The sequence below is a fragment of the Carassius carassius genome, chromosome 22 (assembly GCF_963082965.1).
Source record: "Carassius carassius chromosome 22, fCarCar2.1, whole genome shotgun sequence".
In the NCBI taxonomy this organism is placed as follows: Eukaryota; Metazoa; Chordata; class Actinopteri; order Cypriniformes; family Cyprinidae; genus Carassius; species Carassius carassius.
In genome coordinates, this window is record NC_081776.1 from 9,842,414 (window position 1) to 9,858,535 (window position 16,122).

General features: G+C 40.1%; 1 protein-coding gene across 1 annotated transcript in view; it reads right to left on the reverse strand.

The window, feature by feature from the left end:
- LOC132098906 (plexin-A4-like) overlaps positions 1–16,122 on the reverse strand; it is a 224,646-nt gene that overhangs the window by 19,207 nt on the left and 189,317 nt on the right. The window contains exons 13-24 of the mRNA XM_059505180.1: positions 13,185–13,336; positions 12,396–12,513; positions 11,149–11,285; positions 10,502–10,669; positions 10,168–10,261; positions 8,453–8,692; positions 8,219–8,365; positions 7,610–7,844; positions 7,288–7,430; positions 5,869–6,137; positions 1,931–1,997; positions 467–613 (exon numbers count right to left, since the gene is read on the reverse strand). Coding sequence (XP_059361163.1) covers positions 467–613; positions 1,931–1,997; positions 5,869–6,137; positions 7,288–7,430; positions 7,610–7,844; positions 8,219–8,365; positions 8,453–8,692; positions 10,168–10,261; positions 10,502–10,669; positions 11,149–11,285; positions 12,396–12,513; positions 13,185–13,336 — 1,917 coding nt within the window. The remainder of the gene's footprint in view (positions 1–466; positions 614–1,930; positions 1,998–5,868; positions 6,138–7,287; positions 7,431–7,609; positions 7,845–8,218; positions 8,366–8,452; positions 8,693–10,167; positions 10,262–10,501; positions 10,670–11,148; positions 11,286–12,395; positions 12,514–13,184; positions 13,337–16,122) is intronic.

Below are 16,122 nucleotides of genomic sequence, written 5' to 3' on the forward strand. Positions count from 1 at the left end.
CATTCCTCCTCTGACTTTTTCTTCTCTTAGTCTCACACAGAATACAGATTACCCTCCTGACGTGCTGTTCCAGTAAACAGCCAGTCCTGGCATACGTGCGGCCCTGACAACACAGACTTGTCCTGTCAAAACCTGTCAAAGTGACCAGCCAAACACAACACTGCCATTCACCACCGGACAGCAGACAGGTCAAAGGTCATAACAAACCTGTGTGTTCCCTGTCAGGCATGAAGACTGTGGGCATTGCATGCTGCGTCAACTCAAACAAATGACCTTACCCTTCTCTCTACCTCTACACCTGTCTGATTCTGAATGCTTTCAAGCTCCTTAGCCTCTTTCTTTTTATAAAGCCATTTATCCTTGTATTTTTCTTCATTCCTATTTTAGTTTACTCCTCTTCCTTCTCTATCCTTCCAAAACGGTTCCTCTTTCCTTTCTCCATCCACACTGTGGTTTAGAGCCTTACCAGAGTCTTGTAATCAATTTGCTGTCTGATGAGCTTGTCTTCACTGAGTGAGTAGCGGGCTTCTCCGGTGATAGAGTCGATGGGGCCTTTTTCCATTTGTTGCTTTATGGCACAGAATAGAGAAAAGAGGGGCTCCCCGGCACACTCCTACACAATGAAAAAAAAAGACTGTCACTTTCACTCTCTTAAATTTCACTCCAACCACCTACAGAGAATGTGGACTATCATTCCCACATTCAGTAACAATAATAGACATTTTGAAAGGAGCTTTACAGTTGTGGTGCTAGTGTGTCAATTTCAACTGATGCGACAATTTCACTTATATGGATTCCACTAATAGTTAAGCTCGATGCCTGGTGGACAGATAGAGACAGAGCAAGGACCCACTGTTAAATATTGCATAAAGTCTAACATTTTTAGCTTGGCTTAAAATTATATACCATAATAATGTATTTACATACTTTGTATGATTACATTGACATCACATAGCCATTAAAATAATATTTATACATAAAGATCAAACAACAATTGGTAGATCCCCTGTTGAAGATCGCTGAGCTAGAAATTAAGCTGAAGTGCAGTGTCTCTAGCTGAATTTGGGCAAAATATGCTTGTTGAAATGAGAAATGGACAGTAAAACCAACTAGTGGTCTGGCCAGCTGGACAAGCACTGTTCAATAACACTCAAATCAATGTGCTGTGACTACAATTATAATGTTACGGTTTTGCATGGATGAGGTCACAATAAAGTCCTTCTCTTACAGCAGTCCAATTTGAGCTTAAATGAATCCTGAAGCTCTCGAGTGATGTTTCGGCTTCATTCATTCAGGTCTAATCCATTAAACCAGACTGGACAAAACAGCCTTGACTTCCAGAGTTTATTGCCTTTGTACTTTTCAGAATTCAGGACATTTCTGTACACTTGCGAAATTGCACATGCCATGTTCTGATTTGAGCAGATGTGTTTATTAAGAGATTAATGACAAGTGCTAGAGAGGACTGCATTGGTGCTGACGGTCAAAGTGCTATATGTAGAATTGAGCCGCACCTGCTAAGCCGACTGTCTCATTATAGGAACAGAAAAACTGCTGCATTCAGCAAGACTTGGCTGACTTTAAATCCTCTTTGATTAAAATTGCATGCAGGCACACTCATATACAGATGTACATACACACCTACACATATTCATACACAAGACACACACACTCTCTCTGTCAAACACCTGCAGTGCATCACTGCCAATGCTCCCGCAGGACTTCACTTGACTCCTCCGTGCTCAACAGTGCATGTTCCAAATGACCTTGAAGGTATCTGATCTCTTTTCTTTGCATAATGTCCAACCACTAATCTGAATATTCTTCAGCAATTTTAATGGTTGACTCTTAATTATAAAATTTTGACCTCCCAGACCGGAATATGTGTTAACGCACACACAACTTATCCACACACAGAACACAGACTTACCTTGAGGAATTTGTAAAGCAGAAAAGTGAACCAATTTGTGAGCATTTTCTCAGCCACAGACTCCGTTCTGGAAAACAAACAAATAAACAGACTAAATAAATCAATCAATAAATAAATAAAAGCAGCACAAAGCCACGATTATCACTGTGTGTGTCATGCACAAATGCAATTACCATGACCATGATAAAAATTTATTCACAAAGGACGTGTCTCCTAATGGACTTTGTTAAACAAACGCAATTGCTGGAACATGAATTGCATTCTGCAATCTATAGCCCCAATCTGCAGGCTGTCTTTATTACCACAATAATCCACGAGACCCTAATACAAGAAACCCAATTAAAAGCCTTTATGTGATCTGGCTGGATTGATGCCAAGTGAACCTACTCTGGCCTGGAATAAGACCAGACTCATTTCCTCCCCCACCACAGTCTGACCATTGAGCTTGAAATGGATTAATGACATTACAATAGAAGAAGGCTGAATGGAGTGCTGGGATGTGTCGGAGTACATAATGATTGGCTAACACCTTCGCTTGGACCACAGGCTCTGATTGGGCATGAGAGATGTTCATACATAATAACTCTAACAACGTGAAACTCAATATACATAGATCCGGTGTCTCCAGCCTATGTGTGCCACAGGGAGCTGGTGAATTGCCAAGGCACCCTGGAATGAGCCAGGGCACAGAGCATCAATATTTCAGGATTACAGCATTGTGATGTGTGTGCATCTACTCCTCCTCTGCCTCCCTGTATCCCAGCTGCCACCTGCATTCCCTCTGTCCCGCTGCCGTATTGAGACTTGGCGCTGCACAGTATAGTGTGTACATGTGCATATATGCGTGGCTGCGTGTGCCCACTAAGCTGGCGCAACACCTGGAAAGGATTAGTGTCCCCTTGTTTTGTAGCCACTGCCTTGAGTGAGCCAAAAGAGGACAGATCCAGGGGTCAACAGGGTCACATTTCATCTTTCCTTTCATCTCCATCCTAACACTGCCCTGTAATCATCCTCACTCCATCTGTTCTCAATTCCTGGACCAATTACAAGAGAAACTGTAGGCGGGGGAAAACCTGGAGATGGACCGCAAAAAAAAAACGAAACAAAAACAAAAACAGATAAAGGAAGAAAACGGCTTTTCGCCACCTTTTCGACTTGGTGTACTGTTATTCCCATTAGCATTTCATTTCTTGTGCTATCAGCTGGTTATTGTTGGCAAGACCCAATAAACTCACTTACCCATATCCTGTGTTACCTCTCAGCTCACCGGAGGGGGAATAAGTAGCCTCATTGCCAGACAATCCTGGCACAACCTCTCCATAACTTTGCCACAGTGCCAAGAGCAACCAACTATCACTGTCCCCCAAATCCTTATGTCACATATCACTGGCACAGAGAGCGAGTGCTTGTTTGGTTTTGGTTTAGGGAGGCAGGAAAGTGATGCCCATCCGGCGGTGAGGTATGGGATATAGGCAGCACCTGGTGCTTAGTTCCCTCTGATTAAACAGCCATTTCAAAGTGGAACAAAGTAAAATCTGCTAGAGGATTCCTCCATGCCGAATGTGCAAAGAGGCACATTGGAGCTATGCTTCATAAACCAGAGGAAGAGGGAGAGGAAAGAGCTCCATATATCTTCCTCATCATATCTAGCATTCAGCAAAGGCCATTTGCATTCGATGCTGATTTCTGCCACCGCAAATGGATGTGAACAGCCAGCTCTGCCAACATCGAGGACCTGAGAGTGGTTTATGATTCCAGAGACCCTGCAGAAATGAGAACTGTCACTCTATGACAGATACTACACTGCTAATGTGTGCAATATGCGGAAAATGCATCTCGTAAACAAGTTAATAGATTTAACTGTGTTGCTAAGCATGTGGCGTTAACTGAGTAAAGGTTTTACTAAGACTTAGTCTCAGCCTGCTGTGAAATTGAAACTATGCTTCAGCTAAAAGCTGGCAATGGGCTGACGTTATTTACCTTGCACCACCATAGGCTTTATTTTCTTAAGCAAACAATCGTCTGCTGAAACAAACTCCCTGTATGCCCCCTCCATAATGCACGTGTTAAAGGACACAGCTTGAAGCCAGGAATAATTTCAATTTCGCACTCCGGCTCACGTGGAGAACACTGTCCACTCAGCGCACTGTTGGGTCCCGCTGCGTAACCATGGTCCCCCTTAACTGAGGATTATCCCCAGAGAATAATCACAGGACTTCTATTAAACTCTGCCTTACTGTGTGTGTGTGTATGAAAGAGTGTACGAATGTGTTGGTCAGTAAATGTCAGAGTAATAATATCAGCACGAGCATATGCAGGAACAGGAGACTTCACTGATGCCATACATATAGAGAAAACAGGCTACATGATCTGAGAGGTTATTTTTATTTGTAGATTAGGAGAGTGGGCAGCAAGGAGCGAGGGAGAAGGAGAAATAAGACAGATGGTTCTAGAAGCTGCCCGTTAGTTAGTCAGCCTGTGTGTGCTTGTGAACTCAGGCTGAGGCTGGACAGATGGGGCGGCCGTCGCAAGCGCTTTCTTGGAAATTGGGGAAATGAAAGCTGGTTGGAGGCTTCTGCCAAAGATGTCCTGCTTCTCTGCATTTTAAACACATGCGGTGAAATAGAGGCAGGGATGAGAAAATGATTCTCAGACAACAGATTAAGCTTCTCTCTTCTGGCCCTGTGCTCTGTATTGTGCTTTGCTAAGCAGGTGCTGGAGGTTAGACAGGTTCCATGTGGTAAAGATCGCTCTATATAAGTGTCTAATCCATTGAAAGATATTGACTAAAACAGTGCTTCTCATCTGGAGGATCACAACCCAAAACTTAACAAATACAAATAACCCAACATTAACAAATACTATTTTTGCATATCGTTGGGTCTAAGCAGTCCATGGAGATTTTAATAAACGTCAGTGTTTATTTGAATGATAATTTGTATAGAAAAAAATAATTTTTGTATTATGTTGAATCTGGAACATGAAGCAAAACCCGTTTAGAGCCACTGGACTACAGGTGATGATGGGACATTGTAGCAGACTTCCACCTCAAAGTGTAGATGTTTCAAGTGCATACAAAAAGGTGACATGGTTGTTTCTGACAGAAGCCTGATTGAAACAGCAAAATCTCCTTTTATTTTCCACCGTTAATATGTACAGCAGCTCTTTATGCAATTAATCTTCCCTTCACTTGTTTCAATTGATCATGCCTGCCATCAAGTGTGTTAAATCATTTATGATTCAGTCAGGGAACTCCTCTTGTAGTAACATGATCAGCCTATCGCTATTAGCAAGCTTGTTTTGACCAAACATAATAATGTAATCCATGTCATTATTTTGCTCTGAAAGCTCTATTTTTTTTTTCAGAACAGCATATATCCGAAGTTTCAGTCAACAAGTTAACAAATCAATCACTAGAACATTAAGAAAAAATAAAGAAATATTAGAAGTTTTCTATGAGCGGACAGTGGAGAAAAATCAATATGGTGTAGTAATAATATTGTCCTCTATGCTGTTAAAATACAGAGATACAAAGGAGTTGATTGCATGGGGAATTGAGCTTCACCTATCTCCCTACAATTAGTAGTTTTTTAATGCACTGTTAATTGGATCTCAAACTAATTATTCCTAATTACAATTTAATGACGAGCATGTAAGTGGATTACATATTTGGGGGAGAAAGTGTGCAATTTGGTTGTCCCCAAATGCAATTATTCCCATTCAGCAATACTGTAGAGTCCACAAATGAAAGACAATTCCCAGAGGTCATCTGTCCTCATCTATGAAGTTGACCATAATTAAAATCAGGCTGATTGAAATGATCTCAAAATTTAGAGCATGTGCTCTGTTGATTACACTCACTTAAGGGACATTTATAACCAGTAAAACCCAATGGACTGCAGGACTAGATTTTTGAGATGTGCAATGTGTCTTAGTACCTTCTGAGTAAGAGTTTGGGATGGTTCTTGCTTTCCAGGTTCTTGTCAATAAGGTCAGAAAGCAGGTGTTTGAGCACGTCCGTTGCATACTCTAGTTTACTTTGCAAAACGGTCATGATCAAGGAGGCGACGTTGCCGCGGTCTCGCATGGAGAAGCCTCTCTGAGACTCAAGTGTTCGGATGAAGAACAGCAGGAAAACCTTGTTGTTGATTAGCTGTCCAAACAGTTTTAGGCCCTTCTCCACCTGTTCCTGTCTGTAACCTGGCACCTGCAGAGAAAAATAAATACATAAAAACACAAAACAAGAAAACAGTTACAAACAGATGACATTTCACAACCTGAATGTGATAATTCATCAGCATATTTATTAAATAAATAATCTAAATTGACACAATTAGTTTTAAAACAACCATCAACAATCTTGGTCCTATTTTGTACAATTTATTAATGCAAGTTATTTTATTACTATTTATTTATTCAGTTGTTACATTTATTATTATTGTTTGAATTTTGAATTAAAAACAAAGTCCTACTCTACATTTTTTTATCTCACTGAATGTCCCATTTCAGTCAGAAATGCATCCAATTATAGCATACAGTATTCAGAGCTTTCTGAATACTGTTTCCTTCAGAGCTAACCGACTCATGACAACTATATCAAACACTTAACCATGCAGAGACCTCATGACATCACTGCCTCATCAATAATCATTAAACACCTGTCAGAATCTCGAGACGGCTCCTGTCATTAGCTGTGATTTTACAATAAACTTTTCCAGAGAGAGGGGATGTTTATTCCAATTAAGTCTTAATTTATAAAGCTGATTTGAACCAGAGCTCAGCTGGCATAAGCAGGTAAGGTATAGCTCGTATGCTGGCTGAAAAAATGTGTGTGATGCCATTAAAACTGTCCATCACAGTAATAGCAGGGTGTAAATAACCCATAGCACGGTGGACTCTGCGTTAGATTTTAATTCTGTTCTCCACACTCAGAAAAAAAAAAACAGTTGAGTCACATGTCATTACTGTTATTAACAAAAGACTGATTGTGAATCAGAGAGCAGCTCATTACTTTAAGAAAAAAATGAGTGAGAGAGAAAGAGTTTGCATGTAGATTATAATGAGAGGTGCTGCCTTTTGTTTACTGAGAGTGAACACAAAGAGCACAGTGACAGCTTTAATTCCCAACAAACCCACTGTGCTGTTAGTCCTTCAGAATCAAAAAGGAGAAAGAGAAAAATATACTTAGCAGCCATTATTGTAACTGTTCCTCACACAGGTACAATGTGCAGTAATTATATGCATACATGAATATGCAAATATATGCATGTACATCTCAGAAACTCAGTAAAGGGCCCTTTGGATGCAAATTTGTCATTTCACAAAACATTTTTGCATCAATAAAATTGTTAGGTTACCTCCAGGTCTCTAAGGACAGGGTGCTCTTCGATGCCAGGGAATAACACTCGCATGGTGTATGTGCGGTAGTCCAAGAATGGAATACCAGCTCCATCCAGGTCGCTGGTCAACTCGTGAATGTCTGTCTGCAGCTCTGCAAATGCTGCGGAAGATGCAAAACATGAAGAACAAATAGGCTGATCGCTAAACTACATACTATGTGTATGTCTTACAAACGAGGCGGTTTATGAAGTATTCTGAATATTGTTTACTGGATTGTAAAAATTCGGACTAATAATCTGGAGTGATATCTCTTTTTTAGACCACCTCTTGACTACTTACCCTCTTTACACTCCAAAGCTACTCTGGACTCGAGGTTGTCCATCTGCATCTGCAGGCGCTTAAGAGTGAGGTCACTCTCACGGGATTTGCGCTTGTAGGCAATGAGGACAATGACGATGAAGAAGATGAGGAGGCCTCCTGCCCCAGCAATGCTAACGACGGTGGTGCTGCTGAGGGGGCTGTCAGAGGTGATGTGGACCACACCTGGAGAGAACTCGATGCCACCTACACGGGCCTAAAATGGAGTACGTTTTGTGAAGATTTAAATGAAACCAATACTTTGCAGTAGGTAAAATTTGAAGTCTGATACCTTGTTCAATAACCTAAGCAACCATTCAAAGCAGATCAAAATACATCTAAAAATGATATTTTATTTGATGTCATTGTGTCATAGTAAGGCCAATGAAAATGAAACAGACAGCCAGCCCGAGTACCCATTGGAAAAAAATAAATAAATAAATTGTTAGGGTCTTCAGATCTAAAAAGTCTTATTGGGGAGGTAGTTTCTATTTCTCTATCAGCCTCTCAGAAAGTTCAATAACCACAAACTCCCCAAACAATTAGTTCATGATGAAAAGTGAATTTGGGCCCCAGTACTCAGCAACTTACCAGAACCTTGTGGCGTCCAGTCAGATTGGGCGATTCACAGAGCAGTTGAGTATCTGATACAGTTAAGGTGCAAGGTTTGTCTCCAATCAGAACAGTGTAGTTCAGCTTTCCATTGCCACCCGGGGCTGGAGGGAGGAAGTTTCTACCCTGCAATTCACATTTACAAAATGCTGCAACTGCAATAGATAATCAATAGACCAACAATGCTGAGATTTAGGTTAATGCTTGATTTACTTTGAGAATAATTGGGGACCCTGGCTTGAGTTCCTGGACCCCAGACACACTGAGCGGTTCAAACACTGGATTCGGGTAGTAGATGAAGTTGGTGTTGTTGAGGGCCAGCACAGACTGCACGTTGTCCAGGATAAAGCCAAACTCATCAGGTCTCTCTGGCACTTCCTTTTGCCTGCTTAGACTGTAGGGAAACTCTGGGACCATGCACTGCATAGTGGTGGGACTCAGAACCTGACATATCTGGTAGGAGAAAATAAATATCACTGAATGTTCAATAAGTCATTTGCAGTCCATGTGTGCTCCAGAATAAACAGGAACATTTAGATTCAGATTTACAACTAACTCTACTGCATTTACATTACAAACAATAATTCAGATTAAAAGACCTGGATTTAACTTCAACTTCCTACAAAGGAGGTTCATAGTGTATATACATAATAATGAGATATAATTTGTCTCAACAAAGCAGCACTAAATTATTAGCACTTTTAAAATGGCCACACTCTGATTGTGCCTGCAGTGCTGGTGACTCACCCACAGATAACTAACTGTGCTTATCTTTCTTCCCTGAGAGAGATTTGACATTGTCATCTATCCTTGACTCTCTGTCTGTCTTCATCTCTCTTCCTTCTCTCACACAGGTCACATATACATACTGCAGCTCAATGCGGATGTCAGGAAATTGATTATTTAATCTGATTCTGTATATGTCATTATTAACAGGAAGTCAGTGTTTCTCAGCCCACTTCTTTACTTTTCCCCCTTCTTTCTTCTTAACAGGTCAGGTTTATTAAATGTAAAGTTATGGCATAGGTTTATTCAAGTCTATATGCTTTCCCTTTGAAATGTATAAATAAAAGCCAGACAAGACCCTTGAGTTTGTGAACCCACACTGCTTTGCAGTTGGCTGTTAAAATACCCAGACAGCAGACTCTCCATCAAAGACATCCCTACAGATATCTCCAGCCATTTTAATTGGATTCCTATCAAAGCTGTAGCAGCCAGGCAGTTGAACCCTCACTTCCTCTAACACAAAGACTTCTATAGAAGGTCATAACAGGTGGAACTGTTCAAGGTAAAATAGATTTCAGGTCACCATATTTTTTTCAGGGCACAAACTCTTTTCACACTAGTTATGAGCGATCGCATTACAAACAAGGATATGAGACGTCTTGTGCCCAACAAACAACTTCATTCAAAGACTGCGAAGTAGGGTATGACTTTTTTTCTGCTGTGCTTTGAGAAGCAGTGTGCCAAAGCCTAATCATATCGCAGCCCAAATGCAAAACGTGGCCATGTGTGAGATACGTGCACGAGATAACATTACGCTCTTTTGTCTCTGTTGCCTTTCAATCAGATCTCACTGAGTGCAGCCTCCCATGGCTCTTTGGGTCCATTCTGAAGACAGGGAACATGATACCCTTGTCTATGCATCCACCCTGTGTTACGGCATTCTCCTCTTTCCTGCACAAAGGAGACATTGCTGCTACTGCTGCTGAGACCTGGCACTTTTCCTGTTCTCTGTCTGTTTCTTTGTCTCTCTCTCTTTCCTTATTTCCCTCGTTCATGCAGCTACTGTCCTGGATCCAATGGTGCGCAGCTGAGAGAGGTGATTGGAGCAGGGGGAATAGTCTGCTAATGGTCATTCCAGTTCACTAGCCTCAGGTTAGGTGAAGGCCGAGTGATCGTTTACTGTGGAAAACTTTTGCACTTACATTGACTGTCTCCAAGTTCTTATACTTGGCTCTGATGAGAGGAGTCTGGATGATGTCCAGGTTCGTCCCAGTCACAGTCACTGGTGTGTTGCCACTGTGAAAACAATACCATGTTTGTGAACTTTCACTTTGTGCAGTTCCTTACAATAATCTTTAGATAATATTTTTTAGTTTAAAATCAACAACACGCTGACTTTTAACCAATGACATTTAATTTGAACAAATTAAAAATCATATATAAAAATAATATTCTTGATCCTCCTCCCTAATCGCAGGTTCTGGGGCAACATTATGGTCAGTTTCCCCGTCTTAACTGGGTTTGTAGTACACACACCTGAAAATGCTCCACTCAGGTTCGAGTTTGGTGATAGTGGGGTCCTCCACATACTCAAACTTGAGGTCTTTGTGAATGTGGGCTTTATCCACAAACACTGATACAGACACATTTCCGTAGCCTTGCATGGAGGCGTGAGAACGACATGTTATCCACTGTCCTCCTCTCCTGTTTCACCAAAAAGAAAATAAATAGTGTATGAATAGATTTTCTTTGCATTTTTTTATATTTGAAAGCTTAACACTAAATTAACCTTTCAGTTAAATTTTTTTTTTAAGGTTAAATTGTCTCTCCTCCTTTGTCATCATTATAAGTGTATTGATACCTAGGAATTGGTTACGTTAATTGGTTTTGTATTATTAAAGATTTGATTTTGTAGATTTTATGTGGCTGTATAGAGTATTCAGCATACCTAATTTAATCTTCTGCTCCTATAATCAGACACTGCGGTTGTACCTGATGCAAGACTAGAGTGATGGCTATTGATGTTATTGATTAAAGATCAGAAACTCTCAAGCTCTTAAGATCAGTATTGACTGTCTTTGGTGGTTTGAATCCGCCAGAGGCTTTGAAAGACCGGCAAACTAACCAAAAAGGATGATGAAATCTCAAAGGGCAATGCTCTGTACCTTTCCATTCAACCCTACCTTTGATAGGTGCACTTCTGGTCTTTGAACATGATTGACACATTGCTGCCCGCGTCCAGGTTGCTGCCGGTGATGTTGACTATGGTCCCCCCAGATACTGGTCCTCGGTTCGGCTTTAAACTCAACAATCTAGGGATCTGTAGAGATCAAGGTCAAAAAAAACCAATGGGAATTATTTACAAGCACACACATCACATGACAGAGATGAGGCAGCAATCCCTCATGTTTTTCTTTCCTTTGTATCTTTTTCCCAATCTGATTATCACCTCCTTTTCTCAGAACACCAATTGCTCTCCTCACCCAAGAATCACATAATCCAATTACTACATCTGAATGAGACATAAAAGCCATTAATGTTTGCATAAAACTGATAAATGCTATAATATGGCTCTATAACGGGAAAAATTACATTGCAACTCAATTCATTTGGATGGCTAGATCACAATCTGATTACGGGTGTTACATCAGCATGTGCGCTGGGAGTAATAGAAGCAAGAGAAAAGTGTAGAATGGATATAGAAATTAGTGTGGCCAGTGTCATGCAAGATCCTATTAAACACGGAATCCTATTGGCTGAAAGACATTTTTTGATCCGACAAATCTGATTTATGTATTTGGTCTCAACCATATAAATATGCTGATTAATATCTTGTATAACTGAAACAATAAATGCTAAACTAATGATTCTTCTCAGTTTTTCTCAGTTGGTAAGCATATTGGCTTAGAATACCCTTATCCTTCTATCTTTGCATAACTGTAAATGATTTACCTGTCTGCCTTGCTTATGGGTTTATGTATACACTATTTTCTAAAAAATAAAATAAAATAAAAAACTTCAAGCATACCTTTTTTATTCAAATAGTAAATCAAGATCCCTATCAAGGGAAATATTACATAGTTTACGTTATGAAAAATAAGTGCAATAATGACTGAGCAAAGGGGGGAAAAGTTTCTGTCGGAGGAAACAATCTTACACTACAGCAGCAGTAAAATTCAAGTTTTATGGTCAGCATCTCTGGGTGTTGACCGAACACTTGGTGGGGTCAAGTGCCCACTGATATGACTAAGTACATCAGCAGGGCTACATGGCCAAAGTGTTCACTCTTTATTAGAGACAACAGTAAATCCAAGCACTTTAAACCCTGAAGTGTACTTGTAATTATACAGACATGATTCAGAACATAGTAGACAGCCCAGCAGTTCATTGGGGGGTTATTTTACAGCCAGTGATTTGCTGAGGTACTCACCACAAAGTAGTAGTACTTCGATGACTTGGCCATGAACTCGGGACGACACTCTCCGACACACACTTGGACGTTTCCAGCAAACTGGCTTCTTTCTGCTTTTCCCATTTCACACACAATCCTGTAAAACACACACATACACAATTAGTCAACTATAACAGTTCCACAATAACAAGCAAACAATTTATGAAACTTTACACAGGAGACTACAATGTCTGTCTCTGCCATAATAATATAGGCATAAGATAATATAGTATATATAATATATATAACTTTCTCATGCACCACAATAAGAAGCTAATCACTGCCTTTAAATATTAATAATAATAATACAATTGGGCTGCCGCAATCTGCAGCAGAGAAATTCAGAGTAAAATAGGGTTTTTCAGGTCAGGGCAATAATACTGGATAATTTTTCACGCTGTCAGCAGGGCTTTCTCAAATGCTTGCCAAATAACGCATAATTATCTTTTGCTGTTCTGACCTCAGATTAAAAGTTTCTTTAATGCTTTCTCTGTGTTTACTGCCAATCCATATCAGGCACTTTTAAAAGACACAGCGTTCTTGGCAACATTTATTAGGCCTGCATTATGCTAACTCAAGCTGCGTCTGTAAAGAACACATGTTTAGAGAGTAAAACAAATCTATTGAGGCAATTCAAGGGAGGTGACATTATTTAACACAGATAGTCATTAAATCCAGGTAAAAAATGTGCCATTATCAAATCTGGCCTGGTATTATAGTAAACCCTGAAAGTGTTCTGTAAAGTGTTCCTAAATTTAGAACACTTACTGTTCTGCTGGTATATATCCCTCGGGAACTGGCGTACATTCCACATCTGCAACCTTCACATGGTCCTTAATCTCACTGAACTCAAGTCCCAGGTTCTCGCCACGAATAGTCACCAGTGTTCCACCTTCACGTGGCCCTCGAAGTGGGGTGATCTGTAGACAAGTCGCCATACAGACATAAGGAAGTGTGATTATTCCCATGAAATAAGAAACAACATGGAGAATTCTCACACCCCCTGGCATCTTTATCATTGGTACAAACCAACAGGAAGTGGAGAATGACTTAGCGATTCCTTCATGCACCTGCAGGAGTCAGTGATTGTGAGACAGCGTGAGGGGCGGGCGACAGTGAGAGAAGCTGTGAGTGATTTGGTTCAGTGGGATAATTGGGCCGCTTTCTGTCAGAGCAGCAAAGCCTGTGTGCTTATGGTGAATAATGATCAGCCGCACAGCCAGCTGAGCCAGCCGACTCCTGACTATAGCAAAAACAAAGCCATGCTAATTTATGAACACAGAGTTGGCTTCTGGGAGAAAATATGCAGCCACCAGCATGTAAAATCATATGCTGCTAAGATTGGAATATAAACACAGGCGTGCACAAGGATGCTTGTTTTCATCTGTGCATGTTAGGCGATCAAACACCTTTTATTCTTTGCTCCTAGCGATGCTAAGCAGTATCAAAACCACATGATTAGAGCTAACGTATCTGTAATGCACTCACACGGTGCTATCACTTGCATCTTCATGCTTTTGCGGGTGTTATACAATTAACACAAGAAACACTTGGCTGCTGATCCATTAAACCCTTAAAGGAAGGCATTTATGGTGCATTAAAATGTAGTGACTAAAAAGAAATCACACTTAATTTAATTGGCAATTCATCTGCCATTAAACATATCTTGTGATGTCTAATGTAGACAAGAGTTATATCTGCTCGGTGAAGTTATTATTAAATGCCATAAGCAAGATCCATATAGTCATAACAGACCCAGCCATACAATCTGAATAAACTATTCTTCTAACTCTGATTCTGATCAGTAGGTTTATAACAGTTTAAATAATAAATAAAATAAAAACCAGTTTACGATTCCTTTGGAAACCACTAACTTACTGATATGTGGTGAAGGAAAAAAAAAGGAGTAAAGCCTGCATGCAATTCATTCCCACAATGCATTTGTGAATAAATGTACTTGTGAATAAGGGTCAGTGTTTAGCTGAAACCACACAAGATGAACAGCTCTTTTATTGAGTGACTATCCATCAATACTATAAAAAGAGCCTATCAAACATATTCTGACAGTCTGGTGAGGTCAGGTCTTATACGTGTATTGACAGCTCGGCTATTAGGGCAAATCTAGGACACTCATTCCTCATCTTGGCAAAACAAGGGACCGTTGGATCCCAAAGGTGAATATAGACATGTTAACATCTCGGTCATTATTTCCTACCAGACAATGATCCAACTTTAGGTCAGAGATCTCATTAACAGCCTGGTGAGAGGTAATTTCCTTTAACCCATCACATGCACTGATCGTAGCAGAGAGCGTCAAGATTTTCACAGGTTCTTCATTGGTTTCAGAGTACTGTGGGAATATTGATATCCCAACGGCTCTAACTGTGTAGTAAATCTGAAACAAGCCAGTATACTGTGAACACACCCTGTCTGGACAAAGCATTCATGGAAAATTATAGTACTATAAAAAATGATCTCTCCAGTAATCCAGTTTAATCATAGTCTGCCTCTTCTCAGATACTATCAATGTCTTTACAATGCCCTTAGGGATTTTTCGGGACCACTTTGAGTTTTAAGATACACCAAATGATTATTTAAAATGAAATAACAGACCTGCTTTATATACTGGAAAGTCATTGTAAAATTGAAACCTTCTGCTGAGAGAATAAAAGCAGGAGAGTAAATGAGTATGGGCGGGAGAGAGAAACAGAGTCTCTTTTCATTAGGAGATGGGGAGTTGATTAGATTTGTGACTTTGACAAGCTAATTGACGGTTGTTGGAGGAAAAACACTTAATCACTACCCAATTGAATGTCAGCGAAAGATTCTTCATCTGCAATGTCACAGTAATAGTGCATTAGAATACATTATGACCTGTGAGCCGATCAATTGAAAGAAAGACGACGAGAGTGATAATCAGAGACTGAGAGTATTTTTGAGGCATGAGGAGAGCTCGGATCTGGAGTTGGAATAAAAATAGAGGAGCTCAGTCCAAGACTTCCCTTCACAATACCCAGAGTTCTGCTTGGCTTACTTCCATTTGAGTATTTCAATGTGTTAATTGCCAATTAGAACCTCAGCTATGTTCAAACAAAGCACTGGTTGTTTAACGTGGTGGTGACTGTACGTTTGTAAAAATCTAGGTGCATTTGCAGAATTAACTAGATTTTCGGATATAATTACTGCTCTAAGTAATAAACTTTACTGCATAAATCACAGTTTATTTTACAGACATTCATATTTATGCAGCTTGTTCAGGGTAGGCATGCTTTTACTTTTCTAATAGATTTTTTTTCACATGCGATTTTCAAATGTATTCAGATGCGTACAAAGATTTTGAGCAATGATTTCATTGGCTTACTATGGCTTTTCTACTTCATTCCATACCTTCATTCCAGTAGTTTTTATAATTTTCCTGTGAATGAGCTGTCCCTCATGCCAACACATTTCTGAGTTTGATTAACAAGCTTTAGACACAACTACTGTTCGTCATTCAGAGCCTGTGGCACTCAAACAGGTAGCGTTCCCTTTCTGCTATATGTTCATCAATCAATTTGATGGGGCGCTACAGATGGAGTTGGTGGTGCAGAGGCTTCAATGTTGCTCCTCGTCTCCATTCTTCCACTTTCTTGCTATTCTTTTTCCCTTCAGTATTCTGCCCAAGGCCACACTTCCATCATAACTATTTCAGCAATGCACCCATCTG